The sequence below is a fragment of the Chiloscyllium punctatum genome, chromosome 32 (assembly GCF_047496795.1).
Source record: "Chiloscyllium punctatum isolate Juve2018m chromosome 32, sChiPun1.3, whole genome shotgun sequence".
NCBI lineage: Eukaryota > Metazoa > Chordata > Chondrichthyes > Orectolobiformes > Hemiscylliidae > Chiloscyllium > Chiloscyllium punctatum.
The window spans coordinates 10,571,256-10,593,579 of NC_092770.1; the positions used below are offsets into that span (position 1 = coordinate 10,571,256).

A 22,324-nucleotide genomic window follows, 5' to 3' on the forward strand; every position below is an offset into this window, starting at 1 on the left:
GGTGCTGGATGTCTTCAAATGCATAAAAGTGGATAAATCACCAGGACCTGATTAGGTGTACCCTTGAACTCTGTGAGAAGCTCCATTTCACCATCCTATTTTGGATCCTTTAGGTACCTGCCTGTAAAGCAAGTTACTGCCAAGTCTGGGGAAAAGTCATGGACTTTGCAGAGCAACTTTGGGTTGACAGTGCTTGCCTGGGTCCACAGGATGGTGTAAACGCAAGTGATATTGGTCCACTCAAGGATAGCTGAGCAGTGACGAGTTCTTCTGCTTATGGCGAATGGCTTAGTATCAGTCAAGAGGGACACCATAGGGGTGGGTTCTTGGATAAGGAACACGCTTGGACCAATAACATACGAAAACTTGAGAGGCCTAACTGAGAAAGACTCATGATGATACTTAATGAATTGTACACTTAGACAAAAAAACATAAAGTTCAGCCTTATATTTTAATTTTATCATTGCCTGAAATATTTAAATGTATCACTCAAACTCACACGTAGGGTGGAATCTTCAGCATCTTGAGGGTGTCCGCTTGAAGGAAGAAATGGCATTTAATTAGGCAGTGTGATGGCCTACACAAACCTTACCACCACCAGACTTAACTCTGAACATGAAGGCCCATGGTCAAAATTTCCACTCCACTGTCAATTAAGACTCTTAAATTGCTAATCAGGAAACATTTGAGGACCTCGGCCCACATTGCAAGGACCCACGCTGCTTGAGATGGGCATGTCAACATGCTGTCTTCCTGGTAGCTGCTACCCTGTGGCTAGCTTACCACTTTGTATGAGGGGTGACTATTCTTGAACAAATACACTCAGTTCCTGATTGAGGGACTAGACATTGGGTAGGATGCCAACTGGAAATTATATGCCAGCCCCCTGTTTTCAGTCATTCTGACCCCTCTCTTCTTGAATCCCAACTTGAGAAATCTGATTCCTCCCTACTTTTGGTATCATTTACTTTGTCCTGTGTCCTTGGTGATCCTAGGAATCTGATAGATACAGCCACAGCTTCCTCCATGATGTTGCTGAGTGCAAAGTGTGCCTGACCTCTTTTTTGGCAGGTATCGCAGGGCAGGGCTTTCACTCCCTGAACAGCCACTGGTGGCCTTCCCTGGGAGATATAGAGAAAATCTGGGATTCAGGGAGAGCTTGCCAATTGGCTACAAAGTTGGCTTGACATTAGGAGTCAGAAGCTGGTGGTGGAATGTTGTTTTTTTCAGACTGGAAGCCTGCAGCAGGTGGTGTTCTGCAGGGATCGGTGTGGGCCCATTGTTGTTTGTCATTCATATGAATGATTTGGATGAGAATATAGGAAGAAATGCTAGTAATTTCGTGGATGACACCACAAATAATGGTATAGTCGTCATGAGGAAAGTTATCTAAGATTGCAAAAGGATTTTGATCAATTTGACCAATAGGACAAGGAGTGCAGATGGACTTTAATTTAGATGAATGCGAGGTGTTGCAATTTGGTAAGACAAGCAAGAGCAGGACTTGCACAGTAAATGTAGGGCTCTAAGAAGTGTTGCAGAACAGAGAGACCTTGTGATTGAGGTACATAGTTCATTAAAAGTTGTGTCACAGCTCGACCCAGCTAGACAGAAGCTATTTGGAATGCTTGCCTTAATTTCTCAGACCGTGGAGTTTAGGAGTTGGGATACAGGATGTTGCTGAGGCCACTTATAGAATACAATATTTACCTCTGGTCACCCTGCCATAGGAAGGATATTATTCAATTAGAAAAGATGCAGAAAATATTTACAAATTTATTACCAGGATTGGGGGGTTTGAGTAATAAGGAGAGACTGGATAAACTGGGACTTTTTTCACTGGAGCATAGGTTGTTGAGGGATGACCTTATAGAGGTTTATAAAATCATGAGGGGCAGAGATAAGGTGAAAACAAGGTGTTTTTTCCCCCTGAGGTGAAAGGATTCAAAACAAGAGGGAGTAATTCTAAGGTGACAGGAGAAAGATTTGAAAGGGTCCTGAGGGGTGACTTTTTCACACAAATATCACATAGAGGGTGGTTCATATGTGGAATGAACTGCAAGAGGAAGTGGTAGATACATGTGCAGTTACAGTATTTAAGAGACATTTGGAATGGAAAAGGTTTCGAAGGATATGGGCCAAGTGCAGACAAATGGGATTAATTTAGTTTGAGAATCTTGGTTGGCATGGGTGAGTTGGACTGAAGGGTCTGTTACTGCGCTGTATGATGCTATGACTTCCATGGGCTTTGTAGCCAGGACTCAAGATCTCCAACACTTCAATAAGATTTTGGCCCATAATTGGCACAATTAATCTTTTTTTATCATATGCTAGATATCAGTTTGAAATCCAGGTTTATATGGTCCAATTGCAAAACGTTAAAGCACCACAGCTATAAAAATGATAAAATATTTATTAATATGAAGATTTTATATTTTCAATTTAGATAAGGAGCCAATAGTATTCATAAAACATTCTCATGAAATAAATTTTGTTTCCTAAGAGATGTAACCAATTACCAATTTTTTGGCCTGAAGTCTGACACCAAAATTCATGGTACAACATGGAATGTGCATGGAGGAATATGTCTGATATTTGTCTAGAGCAGACCTTTTGATGGTGAATGCCACAAAAAGTTATTGAAGATGTACAGCTTACTGGCAATCTTCGTAGATGCTACAGAGATCATCCCCTCTCAACGCAAAAAAACAAATTGCTGTCATAACCTGCTCAAGTCAGCATTAAATTTGCAACTTGGCTGATTAGCCTGACCTTTCACCTATTCCAAGATTGTTAAAGTAACTATGTAATTCGATATCAATGGAATGGTTACTCGTGTATGATTATTCCAATACTTTGGATGGAGATTTAACAAGGAGAGCAAGCTAATAAATTTTTAAAAAAGAGTGCTAGGATTTATGCAGATGGTTAACTTCCAAATGTTATGTGTCACATTAACTATTGAGCGATTTTCTTTCCACTCTAACATTTTCAATAATGTGAATGTGTTAAAGAATTTTACTTGTTGGGTGGGCATTGATTTTTATATTAGACACAGAACTCTGCTATGCTTGAGAAAAATAGCTGGCAGCTAGCAGTACAACTTTGTTCTACTGGCTTGCACTGATTAAAGCAAATATCTGTCTCAAACTGGTATCTCTTGCGCCCTGCTCTCCTGTGTTATGCAATGTCTGTCTCCTATGTTGCAGCAGGATCTAATTCCTGAGCTTATCTGGATTATCCTGCATAAATATCTTTAAGCAATCAATCAAAAATTAAATACACAGTTAAGGAAGCAGTGGATAAAGTTTCAGTGCCTTTACTGAAGGTATCACTACACAGCATTTCAACTGAGAAGTGATAGTTACATGCTGACAAAAATTATTGGGGGGTGGGGAGGAGGTTCATCATTGTAAAAGGGGTCCAATTGATCCATCGTCTCACTTCAGAAGCAGTCTTTCTTAGTTGCACACCCTGGCTCTTTAAGCAATGCTTTGTTAGTTCCTTATCATCAAGTACCATCCAATTTCATTTTAAAATTATTTATGGAATCAGCTTCCATACTTTTTCAGTTAGACTGCTCTTGTTCTTTTGCCAATGATTTCAAAAACCTGGAGACTGCACAGATCTTGATAACTGATGGATGAGACCTGGATTTCGGGTGAGACCAGGCCCCATTTTTGAGAGCCTGTGCTGATAGGGAAAGGAGGTTAGGGCACAGTTCACGTATCAATAAATTTGATCAGGGTCATTTGAATTCAGCGCTACATTCAAATGATCTTTGTCTTCACAAGGGCCTTAACTCGGAGTCACACAACTTTAGGGTAGCATTTGATTTACATCTTGGGTTGGTAGGCCCAACTTCATCCTGCACTCTCCACCCTGGAGAAGAAATCAGGTCTGATGAGGCAGTTTCTTCCAAAGCAGATACAGCAAGCTAGAATACTTTGGAGTCATGCAGGGCAGATAAGGTCTGTAGAATGCCAATCTATTAAGCCTCCAATGATAGTTGAAAAAATCTTTCTTGCAGTAGCTGTTGTCATTGCATTACGGGACTGTTGCTCTACCATTAGTGTTTGGCTGCTGTCCACAGCTTATAATCATTGCAGCAAAGGATATGGGAGTAGGAACTTCTAAGTTCATAGTTTAATTGACCAAAAGATATTATTAAAGGACTTGTTGCATTTGACAGGTGATGAGATGTAAGCAGTGAGGGTCTAAAAATTAGGGAAACAACTTTGATGAAGTCCCAGAGAATGAAACTGTGCACTTTAAACAGCCCACTTCAGCAACCCCTGTGGCAATTTCTGATGTGTGTCTAGGATCAGCAGACCCAATTATATCCCTCACCTGCCACCTATGTGTCACAACCAGGACTGGTGAGAATCTTTCTCTCAAGGCAGGTGTGACAAACTGGGAGCATTCTTGAATTGTGCTCTTTGTCACAGGACCAAAATTCTGCTCTTAAATTTGTGATGTTTGACTATTGATCCATTTGCCAGTGGGTATACTGTTCCTCTATCTCCTCCATCAATGCTTCTTTCAACTTTGAAGTCCTTGGTTTCATTATCTCTTAAACTTCTCTGTACCAAGGAGAATAATCCAAACATGTTGTGCACAATTTTAAACTCCAAGAAAGATGGTCAGAGAAAACATAACGGAAGGAAAGTTTTGCAGAGAGGGTTTATTGGATTGTTATCAGGACTGATAAACTAGAGTTATGAAGAGTTGGAAAAGTTAAGATTGCTAATATGGAACCTTTCATGCAACAATGGCCTACTAGGAACTTAGTCTGCAATATTCACCTCAGGAATAACACTAGCCCAGCGGCTTTTGCCTGCAGGCTCTTTCTGTGCAGAGGTGTATTGATTTCCAGTCAACTAAAACCCGTGAGCTGGATGGGATGCCAGTTAGGAGTTGGCAGCTTACTGCTTAAATTCAACTGAAATGTGAATTTCAAAATGATCCAGGTTTCCCAACTAATGACTTGGTGCTCATTGAGGACAAAATTAAAAATAATCTTTCAACACTCCTGATAATTCATCATTTCCCATTTGAGTAAATTCAATATTCAAACCCTGGTTTAGGCATGAATCCATGATTCAAACATTATGCCTGACTATTAGGTGAATTTACAGCTTATAATTTTCAACTATCCCACCTGTCTCTAAGCTAACCTTTCACCCTCTATAAACTTGACTTGATCCAAACCTCCAATGTCGATATCACAGCATGCTGTAGGTCCACCTACTCGTCACCACGTGTGCTTGTTAACTTGTCTTTGCTTCAGCAGTGTATTTAATTTAAAATGTTCGAGCTGTGTGTTGTCTACATGGGCTTTCACCTTCTTAGATCTGCAATCTGTTCCAGCTCTACAACAGTTAAAAAACACTGCATTCCTGAAAATCTGATCTTTTACACATTCACCAATTACTTCACTCCACCCATTGGCAGCTGGGCGTTCAGCAGTCAATGGATCATAAAATCAGAAGCAATCAGAGCAGGACTAAGCCATCTGGTCCATCGAGCCTGCTCCACTTAACAATGAGATCATGGCAGGTCTTTATATGGCCATTGCTCCACTTTTCTGCCTCTTTCCCATAATCCATAACACTCTCATGAAACAGCTATCTAACACAGTATTGAACATATTCAATGACCCAATCTCTGCTGCTGTCTGCGGAAGTGCATTCTAAAGATGAATGACTCTCTGAAAGAAGAAATCTAGGTCCTGAGATTTTATTCAGGCCCTAAACCTCTGTACCTCACCATCTCACATCTGCCCAGTTATAATCCTTACGGGCAGTGAAAAACCAAACTAACCACGTTTATTATTTTATTCCAAAATTACTGTTACCTTTAAGATTTCACTTTTTGTAAATTTTATGTTCACACAAATCAGCTCAAATGCAAATTACGCCTGAATTAATAAGCAAATATGATAAAATTTCAAATAAAAAGCTAACTTTGACACAAAATAGTTGATGCAAAAAATGCACACTTTGCACACTGGTATCCCCTCTTCAGCTGACAGTATGACAGTACTTAGCTACATGGTTCCATGATATGCTGTTTCTGAGGGTAGGTCAAGAGTCTGTTTGATGACAATTTCCATCTTTAAATTTCACCTCTGATATTATCATCAGCAATGTGGCCTTTCCCTTGGTTCATGACAGTGGTGTAGCTTTCCAAAGTTGCTTTTCAACCAGCTATTTGGTTAATGGTGTGGTCACTTCTGGAAAAACACCCAGCATTTTAGTGCCTTGTAGCTATACAAACAAATTTCCAGATTTTAGACCATTTTAGCCAGACTCATATGATACTTCCAATAGCTCCTGGCACTTCCAGGGAGGCAGTGGGATACTCTTAATGTTCTGGGGACATGGATTCAAATCCCACCATAACAGCTGGTCACAATTCAATTAAAAATCTGGAGTAAAAGTCTAGCCCAACAGTAACTGTGTGATCGCTGATCCTCATGGAAAAAAAACCATCTAGTTTGCTAATATTCTCGAGGGAAGGAAATCTACTGTTTTTTTTATCTGGTCTATATATAACTCTGAATCCACAGCAACATGGTTGCTTCTTAACTTACCTCTGGGCAATTTACGATCGGTAGATATTTTGGCCTAGCCTGAGATGCCGATAGCCTATAAATGGCCTTTAAAAAGTCATGCCAAATAGAACAGAGGAAGGGTCACTCGACCTGAAACGATAACTCTGATTTCTGTTCTGTCTTCCTTTTTCCTTAACTGGGAATTCTTCCACTATTGTATTAGATAGATGTCTTTGATTGTATCCAGCCTTTTCCCATAACTCTGCTTTCACCCCATCTGTGGTTGCAGAACTACAAGGGGATCCTCTGTATTCTCATCAACTGCCTCAAATATAGATAATATTCCTTCATTGTTGCCACATTCTGCACAATCACAAATTCCCTCATGTTCCATTTTAGTAATATGAAGGGATCGGTCCCATTAGGACACACTGATCTATTTCTCAATCCAGCCAAACACACTGGATACCTTTCTGTAAAAATACAGGAAATACAACACTTGCTTTTTCATCTCTCTGTCCCCATCCTCCAAAGTCCCGGATGTTACTTTCAGGTAAAAGCATGATTAACATGGCCTTCTTTCAATTTATTTATTGCTCACAATGCAACCTATTCTACACTGCTCTTCCCTTTCTGTTTTTATTTCATATTTCTATCTGTAGTACTTTTGTTTTTATAACACTAGATCTCAATAGAAATGAAATTGGCAGATGTACAATAGGAGACTAATGAGCGATCAGAGTCTCTATACAAAATGTTGCTTTTTTGAGCTTGTTAATTACTTTCTTCCACAGTATGTTCATCATACAGAATGCTAAGAATTATCTTCTCCTTACACAAATAATCAATGGTCTTTAAAGGAGAGGTAGTTCAAGTTCAAGCACAATGTACATTCCCACAGCACAGGATGAAAAATTCCAGAGCTACCTGAATGCTGAAAGTAGTAGAAATGGACATGAAACAGAAAACAATGTGCTTTTGTTAGAAGTGACATGGATAATACAATTGCAAACCAGGCTGATTTATAAAAAAATTATTCATGAGATGGGGCATTTATTGCCCATCCTTATTTGCTCCTCACAAGGTGATGGTGTGTTGCTTTCTTGAACCACTGCAGTTCATTTGGGGTGGGTGGACTCACGTTGCCTTCGGGAGAGAGTTCCAGGATTTTGGCCTAGCAACTTTTGAAGGAGCAACAATATAATTCCAATTCAGGGTGGAGAATGGCTTGGAGAGAAACTCCCATGTGCTGGTATTCCCATGTCTCGTTTTCTTCTAGATGGTAGTGATTGTGTGTTTGGAACACATAAGTTTTAGAGGGGAGTTGACATATTAAAGAAGAGAAATAAAGAGAGTATAATAAAAAGTGGACTGCAGCGGTCAAGTTGGCAGCTGACTAGAACCTTCTCAAGGGCAACTAGGGACAGACAATAAATGCTGGCCAGTCAGCAAAGCCCACATCTCAAAAATGAATTTAAAAAAAAAGAGACTGGCAACTTAAAATAAAAGGAAATTCAAAAATCTTCTTTTGGCATATCAATAGCAAAGAACGATTGGAGCTGATTACAGAAAAGAAAAATGTGATTTCTGCATGGTAGAAAGGAGTATGGCTGACATATTAAGTCAATGCTTTGCATCTCTCTTTTCATAGAATTTTAATTTTTAATAAAATTTGAATTACAAATCACTGTTTCTTTTCAATGTAGGATGCATTAGTTGTTTATAAGGAAGCAATACAGAAGATGCCAAAACAGTTTGCACCACAGAGCTTATACAACATGATGGGTGAGTGTACCAACACATGTCTTGCAATCACACTGCCACATGTAAAGAAGTGTGTTTGTGTTTTATAAGGGTACGTTTGGCCCAATGGGTCTGTAATAATGTCATCTTTTTAATCAAATACTGTAAAGCAGCTCTTCTGAATTAACTAGCCCAGTAATTATATATCATCTTGTGGAACTGGCTCCAGTCAAAAGCTTCATATAAACACTAAGCTGATGAATCTTTCAATCAAAATTAAGCTCAAAGTCATAAGTTAGGTAATTTAAAAAATGATAGTGTAGTAGTATAACATATGATGCTTATTAAGTGAAAATTAATTCTTGTTATATTAGTCAAAGTACCACATTAAAAGTGCTTGTTAAACAGAAACTTAAGTTGATCCTGTGTTGGAGACATGTGGTGGTACAAGTACCACTGCAGAGGCATTATTGCTTGTTCAGAGTTGCAATCTACAAATGCGCTTATTACAGTCGAAAGATGAGTCAAAGTATATTGTAAACTTATTATCATGTCACCGAGCTTATATTATTGTACCATAATGTGTCACCTTAAGCTATTCAATTTTGTTTGAGTGGGGATAACCAAAAAACTAATAATAGTAAGATGTTTAATTTGCTATTGTGACGAATATCTCCCTAGTCAAGCTTAGATAAAACACTAAATAATGAATACTCTATGGGATTGAAAATATAGTATGAGCATCTCCAATGCTTAAAAACAAACGTTATGGGCTGGATTTTCTGAGGAATAGCAATCTCTTACGGATTGCCAATCCAGCCCTTCTTTTTAACAAAAGAAGAGAGCTCTGCATTTCTGAAAATGGATTCCACTCAATGTTCCTTCAGAAATATGCAACTGTACTTCCATTCTGAGAGATGTTCCATAATGCAGAACTGTCAATGAAGGCAGAGGAAGGGTGATCAGGCAGGGTCTGGCAGCAAGTGGATCGAGTTAGTTCCACTTGGCAGTGGTTGTGAGGGGGAGAAGTGGGAGGTGTCAGGGGTTAGGTCCAATATCAGGGGTAGGGGGGAGGTTCAGGAGTTGATCAGGGCAGGAGTGTTAGCTTCCTAAGTTGAGCCTTCGGTCATATGTCAGGTCTTGGGGTTGGTTAACTTGGCGGCTGGTGTGTTGGGTCCCCAGGTATTATCCAGTCAGGGTCTGGGGTCTGTAGATGGTTTTGGGGAGGTGTAGATGGGCATGTACTAGGAGGCGCAATATGAAATCAATTAAATACTTATTCTGGAGTTAGACTACTCATTTAATAGTGCAACATTTCTTCAACAACTATTTCACTGAATTTCATTGGAACCCTCCAAAATCTCCAATTTAATTCAAAATACTTGGAGAGTTCCAGGCTTTGAGGAATTACCCAGAGAAAAATTCAAATTCCTGGGCAATTCCTTCAGAGTCTGCTACAATGAAGGATTCTACAAGCTCTCCATACGCACCTCCCATATACGCTAGAATAATGATAGTCTGGCCAATGGAAAATCCGAGCTAATATGCCTGTAGATCTTAACTTGGAACCAATCCTTAAATATCCATTTCTATTGTTTCCCTGCTCAGGGTTACATTATTTCCTCAGGAATGTGATGTTAGATTAATGCTATTTTTCTGAGGATGCTGGCCTCCTACCTGTTACAATATATTATTCTTTGGGTTGAATAATGTTTTGGAGGAGTACTGTTGCTGGTGACATGCTTCATTTCTATTTCCAGTCAGCACGGTTGAATTCCAAAAGGTCATTACTCAAACTGGACATCAAAGTACTGTATGCTGGGCTTCTCTGTTGTGTGGAATCTGTCCATTTGTTAACTTGTCATATTATAACGAAGCACAGGAGTTGGACATATTTAAACGATTTTCCTTGGTATTCTTGCGCTATGAGAGAGTATCATTAAAGATACATATCGTTGTGAGCTTTGACCTTCATCTGTACCCACAGGTGAAGCATACATGAGACTGAACAAACTGACGGAGGCTGAGTACTGGTACCTGGAGTCCCTGCATTCCAAGCCTGATCATATCCCTGCCCATCTCACGTATGGAAAGCTTTTGGCACTCACTGTGAGTTCATTGTATTATCTTTTTCATGCTCTTTACACAACTCGTATTACACAAGTGGTCCCTTGTGAAATCGTGCATTCACGAAAGCAAGTCATTAGATCTTAGCACTTAATAATTTATGTTTGAACCATGAGTTATTTAAACTTTTCACACTTTCAGCATGTTTTTTAACTTGAAAGATGTTCAATATGCTTCTCAAGCAAATTTGATCAATACAAGACCATATTTTTTTTCTGACATGTTATAATTATTATTTTAATTTATTGAACATAGTTTGTTGAATAGCAATATGTCTGATTTGTAATGTTGTTACAAAAAGTAATTATTATGACCAGCATTTTCCCTGCAGCAGGCACATTTGGGTGCTAGCTCTATTGACTTTAAGATTATGCTGACAGACATTGAAGGAAATTGGTGCACTCAGTTTGTAAGTCCCACTTCATCAGATTTACAAAAAGAACGTATGAACCTTCTGTGATGCTAATGTGCTTTGCCTATCTGACAGTTGTACCCTATTACCAGGGCAAGTCACTTTGGAATTACTTCAGTTGATTTGATTATTAAACTCCACTGGGAATGTAAGTGTTAGACTTTTGTAAATAGATACAACAATTTCAATGTGCTTCAGTTTCAACAGCAACACGACACTCTTGCTGTTATATTGAAATTAGTTGTATTCTGCTTCTTATGCTGCATTTCACATGACTGGTGATTGATCTTTTTAAGTATTTTTATGCCAGCAGCTCAGATTTCCCAATTTGTTTGAGAAACAAAATCTCCTCGGGTTTTGGGAATGCTCATAATTCTTGTAAATGCAATTGCTCTTTCCAGATATGGGAATAGACTTTTGCAGCAAACAGGTATTTTCATTGTTTATTTTAATTTTGTTTTCTACCTCTTTTATATTCCGCATTTGTTTGGCACCAATGCCTGCCAGAATATTTCCTTTATTGACTTGGATTATGTCAGGACTGGGTGCCTAATCATATTCTTCAAATGTAATTGAACAATGAAGTGATTATCTGAAGCTTTCCAACTTGAATACTCTTCATATTTGTGTGTTTGATACACTGTTTCACTTCACTTTCTGGAGACACTATTTTTGTGAAACCTCTGTTCAATTTGCATATCTCCTAGACTCATGTCAACATTAAATCATGATTAGTCAGAGTAGCACACAATTAAAGGAACAAAATGAGCATGTCTGCTTTTCCTCTACAGCTATATTGAATAACTCATTTTCATGAGGCAATATTCCCAGTAAAACACTGAAAATAGTAAAACCTTGTTTCAACAGTGGTAGACAAATTGATGTAACATTCAATGATGGGATCTTGAATCTATGTATATAAATAGATGTTCATCCACTTGCTGAAGAAATCTTATCCAGAAAATAATTTCATACGGACTCAATTGGAAATCATATATGCTCAGGTATTTTAAAAAGTAAGTTTTATCTGGTGAAAGAAAATAAACATATTTTGAAACAGTGCTGTTTATAATCCCAGGATGTCCGAAGGCTCTTCACAGCCAATGAAGCACTTTTAAGATGGGGTCACTGTTGTCATTCAATGACAATAATTGGTGAACAGTGAAGACAATAAGGCAACTGACAAGATCTTTCTTTTGTTTGAGGGATAACTGTTGTTAGGGCTATAGAAGGAATATGTACTGCAAATTGTGCTGTGGAATCGTTTGCATCCACCTGAGAGGGCACACACACTTTCTCATCTGAATGTCAGGTTGACAAAATGTTAAATGGCTTCTGCTACAACAATGAGTAATAACCATGTTGCTGGTATCAGCGATCCAGAGATATGACTTCATTGCTTAGTTTATTAATTTGCTTTGGATCCAAGTCATTCCAGACTTCAATTCACTATTTCCTGTGAAAGCTACACATACATTAAAAGCCACATGTTCCCTTCTTACATTGATATATATCAGTAAGAGGAGGATGCATGTTTTAATTGGTGTTTGATTAGTTATCCACTTAAATTAATTGGGACTGAACTGCAAAATTACAACATTAGGAATTGCAATTCATTGCAGCATCCTGGGCATAGAAGACACAAAATTGTTTTAAATGAAGTCAATCTCACTTAAATCTTGAACACAAATCTGCAGGTGTGGATGACAAGAATTTGTCACTAAAATTGAAATGTCAGTTTGTATATATCATACTGTTACAGTGAGGCACGATGGGATGAGGACTTCTTTTTGCTGATATGGGAGTGGACCTTATTGCATGTACTATTGCAACATATTTCCATCATATAACAAGAATTTATTTTGATCTAGAAACTACTATTTTTAAATTTTCCATTTTTCACATTTTGCTTATATACTAAATAGAATTAATGTTGAGTGTTTTATCAGACAAAATGTGCTTGGGCTTACCAGTCAGTCAAATTCTACCTAATACTGATTTATGATTGTACATGCCGATTGTATAGTTTAGTCTGTTTATAGCTCTGCCATGTAAAATAAATGACAATGTGTGCTGGGCAAATCTATCAATATGATGCAGTGGAACTTATGTAAATGCATAACATTTCAACAAATGGAAAGTTAGGCAGTATTACGCAAATGTTTACATTACAGATCATTTTACCATGCAATAATTAATGATCTCAACTTTACTATAATTAACATTGTTAAGGAAACAGCATTTCATTTGCAATTGAAGTAACTAAGCATGTGGTTTTCATACGGATCTTTCTGCCTCTGTCTTTCCTCTACTGTTTATCTTGTTTATCTGTGTTTCTGCCTGTATGAGAATTGCACACTGACTGGCTTACTTTCACTCCTTGAGTAATGGGAGATCTGGATGAATAATTGTCTCTTTGGGCTGGCTGGGTTTTTCCTTGAAATTTTAGCCAACATATAAAATATTTTGAAGCAAACAATAACACTACAGCATCTTTACTATTGCTCTAGAAGTTTGTCAAGCTAATTTTCTGAAGACAATACTCCTTTACGAATAAACTATCCTTCTAGAAAATTCTTCAATGTTTGCAGCTCACCGTTTATAAACTGTATTCTTTTGTTTCTTTGTAACATATTCCTCCATTTCACACACAATATCCTGAACTATAAAAAAACAACGCTTACTTCGCAAGCATCTTGAGTTGGTTAGATGACAGTGACAACCGTGGACTAAGCCTCCTGTTTCATTTCCTTTGAGGCAACCATCCAACCTAAATTGACAGGATGATCAGAATTCATGCTGTGCAAGGAATTGTGAAGCATGTTGGTTCTTCAAGATGTGGAACAGCATGGAAAATGAACTTTCTGTAAACTTTTCCCATTGATATTCATTTGACCATTTAATGGTTATAAGTTATACCATTAATATTCATTTTACTGTGTAACAGTTATAAGTTATACCATTGATATTCATTTTACTGTGTAATGGTTATAAGTGTCCTCATTCGGAAGGTTGTATCCTCAACCTGCTCGTTACAGTGAGACGTTGGAATTCGACAATTGGGACACATAGGTTTGAGCGCGCATGTTTCAGAATTTTATTTAAAATATTATCAGTACTGGACAAATTCTGTTTAAGGCATGATTAACACATAAACAACATTTATCAACTACTGATATATTTTGTACAGATTGATGTTGAAATGACAACATATGACACCTGTCTATTCGTTGCAGCAGAGAAGATTGAGGGTATGGGGGGTGTACATGATTGAGATGTATTAATTTGAGGGGCATTGACAGGAAGGAACTTTTCCCCTCGATGGAAGGAGCAATGAAGAAGAGGCATTGGTTTAAGGAGAGCGGCAGGAAGTTCAGAGGGGAGGTGAGGAAAACATTTTCATTCAGAGGGTGGTGGGAACTTACTGCCAGTATAGGTGGTAGAGACAGAAACCCTCATAACATTTAAGAAGTATTTAGATGCCAAGACAGAAGGTTATGGTCCAACTGCTGGAAAATGGGATTAGAATAGTTAGCCAGTTGTTTTTGACTACAGCAGACTCAATGGGCAGAATGGTGTTTTTAGAATGGTGTTTTTTTGGTGCCGTAGAGCTCTATGGCTATATATTACATAAGATATTATTTAACCATTCATAAATTAACAAAATTGGTATTCTCTCATAATATGAGTTTAGAATCTGCTCATTTCATGCAATGAAATAATTTTGTCAGAATGTTTGCTTTGCTGATCCACAACTTAAGGTGAAAACTATGAGATATTAAAGCCTTTTCTCAATTAAGATTTGTTTGTTAATTCACAGGGGCGTAAGGAAGAAGCTGAAAAGTATTTCTTGCGATCTATCCAGCTTGATCCCACAAAAGGAAACTGCTATATGCATTATGGTGAGTTAACTTTTATTTAAAGTGTTTAACTTGGACCTAGCTTTAGAACAAATCTTGTATAACTTGACACATTATTATAGAATGTCACAAACCATTTAACAGTTGATTAATTAACTTGTAGTGTAGGGGCTAATTTTTTTTTGTAACAATAACTCATGCACAACACAGTTCCACAAACAACAGTAAATGAACAGTCAGTGTGTGTTAGTTGTGTTGATTGAAGGATAAATTAAAGGGACCTGGATTTATAATACTGACATTGAATGACCATACTTTCTCAATTTGCATTTCTTCACTTTCAGCTAAAAGCCACGAAATAGTAGAAGTTTGATTTGTTTTTTTGCAGATCATCCATTTCCTCTTTGCTCTGTGCAGCTGATCTTAAGAACCCATGCCCTGAGACTCATTTCTGTTCTCATCACCCTTTTTGAGGCTCCATCTTCTAACCCATACAGCACAATGCTCCACACAAGACATCATGCAAGTTCTTTTTTCAAGTCTTCCATTCTTCTGTGGATCAGTTGTAGAATGGAAGGTTGCTTGCCTTCTGTAGATGTCAGTACTGCCATTCCCGTTTGTGGTCAATTTTGATCCCAGACATTTAAATCAATCTATATGAATAGCTCCAAGATGTCCAAAAGAAATTTACAGCCAAATCTCTGTCCACATCGAACCATTCCTAATTAGTTATTTAATCATTGCTTTTATTAAATGAGTTAACCAATCACATTTAACACCATCACTGAAACACCAACACCATTTCTAATTACCAATAACTGTAATCAGGAAATAATTCTTCCTTGAGGTGTGCTACATTTCTCTTTACATCCTCCAGTCCTGTAATCAAATCCAAAATAAAGAGCCCATTTATATCTGCATTAGCTATATTAAATATTTTTTAGGATGACATCATTGTTCTGGTCAATTATATCCCTGCCTAGAAAGATAAATTGAACTCTTAGTCTTTTTTCATTACTAAGATACCTCAATGTCCCTTGTTTATTTTTGAAACTTCTTGATTGTATTGATACCCATTCTGGGTTATTGGGCAGAACTATGCTCAAAGGCCTGTATAGGAGTCAAACAACTAGTTTAAAGTTTGCACTTGAGATGAAATCCAAAACTTAGGCTTATACGTTGATTCTGATTTGTGGATTGGAAGGAAAGTGTTTAGAAATGAAAATATACATGCTTATAAAGTGTGGAATTGGCATGGGCGTGAAAAATGGCAAAGAAATTGAGAAAATATGGCAAGAATAGAAAAATCAGATTATTGATGTTGAGAAAACAAAATTACATTTTTCCATTTAGGATTTAAGCAATAAGTTCAGGATTAGTGAATTTTGAGAAGATTTGTAGCTCAGGTTGAGGTTCTGGATGTAAGTTTGCTCGCTGAGCTGGAAGGTTCATTTTCAGATGTTTCATCACCATACTACATAACATCATCAGTGAGCTTCTGGTGAAGCACTGATGGTATGGCCTGCTTTTTATTTATGTGTTTAGCTTCCCTTGGGTTGGTGATGTCATTTCCTGTGGTGATGCAATTTCTGGTGGTGATGTCATTTCCGGTTCTTTTTCTCAGGGGGTGATAAATGGAATCCAAGTCAATAGTTTGTTGATAGAGTTCCAGTTGGAATGCCCTGCTTCTAGGAATTCTCATGCATGTCTCTGTTTGGCTTGTCCTAGGTTCAGGATCTTGCTAACATGCAGCAACTACCTTGTTTCCATGCATTTGCATCTCATTACTACATGCCTCACTTCTACGAGCTCCCGGTTGTCCTCCCCTTACTCAAGAAACTAGATTGTGCCTATTCCTGACATGAAATTTGGAAAGTTTACTGGATGGCAGAAGCTCAGCTCTTGCTTCTCTGAACATTCAGACAAATCTGTCTTCACACAATCTCTTTTCATGCTTCATGAACAATGCCATCTGCCATCTGCATAGAATCCCTACAGTGTGGGAGGAGGCCATTCAGCCCATTGAGTCCACAGCGACCCTCCAAAGTGCATCGCACCCAAACCAACTCCATTCCTGTAAATCTGCATTTCCTTTGGCTAATGTACCTAACCTCCACAGCCCTGGGCACTATAGACAATTTAATATGGCCAATCCACCTAACCTGCACATCCTTTGACTGTGGGAGAAGGCCAGAGCACCTAGAGGAAGCGAACACAGACATAGGGAGAAGTGCAAACTCTGCACAAACAGTCACCCGAATCGAACCTAGGTCCCTGACACTGTGAGGCAGCAATGTTAACCACTGAGCCACCAGCCACAATTTGTGGAGTCATGTGACAGGAGAGGATTGAGTGCACACTGTTGTCATGTGTTTAAAATATGCATGCCACAAATGCTGCAATAAAACCCATCTCCACATTACTTCAGGTGTGGCAAGCCTGGAACTTCCCCTCACACTGAGGTGTTCCAGTGTTTTCCCAATGAAAAGGTCCATCCTCACAAGTTGGCATCAGCAAACTATCAGTCTCAGCAACCCGTTAGGCTGTTTTCAGGCCAAGTCATAAAACACTTCAGCCCTTCAGGATATCACTTATGACTTGCATACTTCTGCCAGATCACTTTGGCTGCAGGGACATGCATGTATCACATGCTTCTGCACAGGATACATAGAGTCATAGAGATGGACAGCATGAAAACAGACTCTTTGGTCCAACTCGTCCATGCCGACCAGATATCCTAAGCTAATCTAGCCCCATTTGCCAGCACTTGGCCCATATCCCTCTAACACCTTCCTATTCATATACCCATCCAGATACCTTTTAAACGTTGTAATTGTACCAGCCTCCCCCATTTCCTCTGGCAGCTCATTCCACACACACACCATCTTCTGCATGAAAAAGTTGCCCCTCAGGACTCTTCTAAATTTTTCCCCTTTCACCTGAAACCTATGCCCTCCAGTTCTGGATTCCATCCTCCCCTGCCCTCCTCCAGGGAAAAGACTTTGTCTATATACCCTATCCATGCCACTCATGATTTTATAAACCTCTATAAGGTCAGTCCTCAGCGTCCAGCCACGGCACGTGCCCAGCCCCGCTTCGCACCCCAGCCCGACCGACCCAGCCCTTAGAGCCAATCCTTATCCCAAAGTTACGGATCTGACTTGCCGACTTCCCTTGTCATCTCATGTCTTTAGCTTACTTTCTTAGCAGTTGCTCACTTTGCATTTGCTTAGAGGCTGTCAACCTCTAGATGGCTTTTTTTTGATCTGCATAAAGGCTATTCAGTGCTATCTTCTAGGCTATCAGCCTCTGTGGCCTGCATTGCTTTTTAGCACAGAGGGAAAAGCAGACAGCTTATCACAGTTTGAAGCACGAAGTAATCATTTGGCTGAACAAATAACATTATGACAATAGGTAAAATCAATGTCACAATAACAGTATATGCCAGCAACTTATGTGGTAAACGCACTGCATTGGCATCAACCAAATGACCATATCTGAACGTCAAAGCTACCAGTCTTTAGTGGGGTTAAAGGTGACTATGATATGACAGGGGTATCACCACAGTCATGGGGCTCATCCAATTCAATGTAGGTTCACAGTCAGTCCTGAAGGTTAAGTGCAACTAATTTAAGAATTGCAGGGTACATCCATCAGTGCTATGGAGTCATCAGCCAATTTTCCTTACAATGAGACTTCGGGAAAAGCTAAGTTTAATGACATTTGATAGAAGAGCAGTTAGCAGGAGGGGTGGTGTGATGTTCTGGTGAATGGGTAGGAAGCACAGTCAACAGAAAGGAATCATCATTTTGGAGAATGAGATGATTGAGTGAAAGTAATGGGAGTTCATAAGTCTTGGTGAACTGAGTATGCAGTGGCAGAGTTAGAATGAGAGACTGGTGGCCATATGAGTGTGAAGTAACAGAGAATATGGAGCACTTACCTTTGTGGAGTGCAGAAGATCATTGCTGATTGATCTGCACTTTACACTGGGCATTGTGTCTCACTTGGAAGGCTGCACTGACCAGTCTGCTATCTCATCGAGGCTAGCTAAGTCTAGTTACTTGGCTTCATTTGCTGGTCAGCAAGGAAAAGAATGACCCACCTCTCCACCACCCTGTCCATCAGCACCACTATGTCTTGAACTGCAGAGCAGAGAGTTAACTTACTTTTCTGGACCTTTTCCTTGGGAAAGCACTGAAACACCTCAAGGTGAGGGGAAGTTCCTGGATTGTAGCACCTGGAGTGACCTGCAGATGGGTATTGGTGGCATGCACATCTTAAATTCCTGGCAACAGTGAGCATTGTATCCTCTCCTGCAACATGATTCCACGAGATAGACACATTGTTTAATTAATGAGATGACGAACAGAAGACTGAATGAGGAAAGTCAATGTGAGCCATGACAGACTGGCCACCAGGAATCTCACTTGAGGAAACATTTTGCCAAAAATTGCACACATTCATCCCACAGCATTAAACAAAGATAATAAAATTCATCTTGCAATTTGGTGACATTATGCTTATATCTTTTAAAACTCATTCATGAAATGTGAATGTTGCTGGCAAGGTTAGCATTGATTTCTGAACCATAACTGAGATTAAGCAAGTGGTGATAAGTCATCTTTCTGAATTGCTATTCTCTTTGTGGTGCAGGTACAACAACTGTGTTGTTAGTCAGAAAGCTCCAGGATTTAACCCAGCAGGAATGAAATGACTGTGACCTATTTTATTTATTTATTGATGAGTCTGCTAAATGAAATGTTATGTTTAAAATTAAATTTCCAATTTCTTCATGATCAAAATTTGGAAGTTAGAATTTTGTGTGTAAAATCTTTTTTATCCTTTCATGTATTATTGTTTGCGGTGTGAGTTACAATTTGGATTATATTTAGACATAGCTGGTCTTCTCAGAGACTTTAAAATGAAAAGACCATAAGATATTGGAACAGGGGTGGGCCATTGGCCCCTTGAGCATATTCTGTTACTGAGTAGCATCATGGTTGATCTGAGATTTCTTGCATCCTTTTCTGTCTTTTCCTCAGAACTTGATTCCCTATCTGATCAAGAATTTATCTTTCTCTGCCTTAAATATGCACAAGGACTCTGGCCCCACAGCTCTCTGTTCAAGACAAAAAAACCTGCAGATACTGGAATCCAAAATAGACAGGCAGGAGACAGGCAGCATTAGGAAGTGGAGAAGTTGATGTTTCAGGAATAACCCTTCTTCAGAACTGGGGACGGGTGTAAGGGGAGCTGCCGATATAGGGTGTGGCAGTGGCAGTGGCAGTGGCAGGGTGATGAAGTGGGATAGATGAACACAGGCAGGGGTTATGACAGGGTTAGTCAATGGGAGGAATGAATCTGGTAGGTGGCTGGGAGGGGTGGAAGAGAGGGGGAGGGTCTGGGAAAGGAGTCAGAGGATGGGAAGGGAGATTATTTGAAATTGGAGAAATTAATGTTGAGTCCTCCATGCTGTAGGCTGCCCAGGCAGAAGATGAGATGTTGCTCTTCCAATTTGTAGTTTGGTTCATTGTGGCAATGGAGGAGGCCAAGGATGGTCATGTCAGAAAGGGAGTCAGAAGGGCAATTAAAATGGGCAGTGACTGGGAAGCCTAGTCGGATTCTGCGGGCCTGGCTGAGATGCTTAGTGAACCATTCCCTGAGTTTGCACTCAGTCTCCCTGATCTAGAAAAGACCACATTGGGAGCACCGGATGCAGTAAACTAGGTTGGAAGAGATGCAATTGAATCTATGTCTCACCTGGAAGGACTGTTTAGCACCCTGGGTGGAGGTAAGAGGAGTGGTGCACCAGCAGGTTTTGCATATTTTCTGGTTGGAGCGGAAGGTACCTGGGGGTTCAGGGAGGGGAGGGAGGGCGCTGGTAGGGAGAGTGGTGCAAACTAAGGACTGTTGAAGGGAATTTTCCTTGTGGAAGGCAGAGAGGGATGGGGAGGGGAAGATGTTCTTGGTGGTGGGGTACAGCATGTGTCCTGTCAAGCTTTATATGTAACATGCGATAACATTGTTCTTATAGCAAATGCTCTTCACTATGTCCTAATGATGAAATGCAGTTCATTGCACTGCAGTGAGGTCAAGCCACTTTTGACTACTCTGTGTATCCATTAATAGTGAGGTCTGAACTGAAGTAATTTAAGCATTTTAAATCATTAACGACGTATACCCTGAGATCCAGAATCTGATGTAAGATATAGCATGGTGGCTCAGTGGTTAGCACTGCTACCTTACAGTGCCAAGGACCTGTGTTTAATTTCATCCTTGGGTGACTGTATGGAAATTGCACATTTCTCCCTGTGTTTGCATGTTTTTCCTCCCACAATCCAAAGATGTGCAGGTTAGGTGGATTGACCATTAGAAATGCAGCGACTAGGTGGGACGATCAGTATGGACTCAATGGGCTGAATGGCCTGCTTCCACACTGTTGGAATTCTATGAAAATAATATTGACTTTCCTTTAAATTATATCAAAAATAATAAAGTATAACCAATTTAGTTTATTTTAGTACTTCAAAATAAATTAAATTGTAAAGATCACATCTGTGTTCATAAATTAGGTAGAGCTGAATTGAAGGACATTCAACATGCAACACATGGTCATAAATTCAGCTGAGAAATTCCAACTGAAGAACATATTTGGTCTAAAAGATTGTGATTTTCAAAAGAGCCTGATCACTGTTTAACTAGAAACTGGAATATCTATAAATTTTATTTTTTGTCTTTCCAACTGAATTTGAATTTTATTATAAACTAATTAGGCACAGCATGTTCCATAGGTGTTGCCACTGCCAGTTTGCTTTTCTGTTAATTCAATGTAACAGAGTGAACCTCATTCAAAATAACAGACAGCAGATTTAAAACGTGAGAGTGTACAAAAAACTCTCTCCTGCATTTTATCCACTTATCACACTGCCTCATGGCCTTGAAGTGACACTATCGACTATTAGAAGACACATTCTTAATGCATTTGTGTCATATTTTGACTTTTTCCATCTGAGATATTAATCCAATTCACGCTAAAATTGGTGACCTAAGATTTTGGGTTTACTGAAATAATAGAGTGAAATATTTCACAACAACATCAGTTTTTAGGTTTTTTGTTGCTATTTTATGTAATTGCACAGCCTGAATATTTTAAATGGCCTGATATTATAAATAAGAAAAAATTTGGCGGAGATGGTAGCGCAGTAATACAGTTGGAATGTTGACCTTGACAAGTATCGGCAAATGTTGTTAAAAACCCATCTGGACATTAATGTCCTTTAAGGAAGGAATTCTGCCATTCTTAATTGGTCTGGGTTACTTGTGAGACCCACAACAATGTGGTTAACTCTTAAGTTCCCTCCAACAATGATTTAAAAAGCCAAACAATTTAAATACAATTAGGGAATAGATAACAAGTACCTACCTTGCCAGTGATGCCCATGTCTCATGAGAGGATAAAGTAAATAATTTCTATAGCATCTTTCATGATATTGGTACATCTGAAAATACTATATAGACAAAAAACATTCATCATTACTGTGATGTGAAAATGCAGTAGCCAATTTGTAAGCAGCAGGATTTTAGGTTTCAGTGGTGTTGGTTGAGATAAATGTTGTCCAGGA

At 39.0% G+C, this 22,324-nt stretch overlaps 1 protein-coding gene across 3 annotated transcripts in view; it reads left to right on the top strand.

The window, feature by feature from the left end:
* The window catches only part of LOC140457888 (protein O-mannosyl-transferase TMTC2-like), a 185,195-nt gene that overhangs the window by 142,277 nt on the left and 20,594 nt on the right, over positions 1–22,324 (top strand). For all 3 annotated transcript variants that reach the window (XM_072551631.1, XM_072551630.1, XM_072551632.1), the window contains exons 7-9: positions 8,264–8,342; positions 10,288–10,409; positions 14,660–14,741. In XM_072551631.1, the coding sequence (XP_072407732.1) occupies positions 8,264–8,342; positions 10,288–10,409; positions 14,660–14,741 (283 nt within the window). The remainder of the gene's footprint in view (positions 1–8,263; positions 8,343–10,287; positions 10,410–14,659; positions 14,742–22,324) is intronic.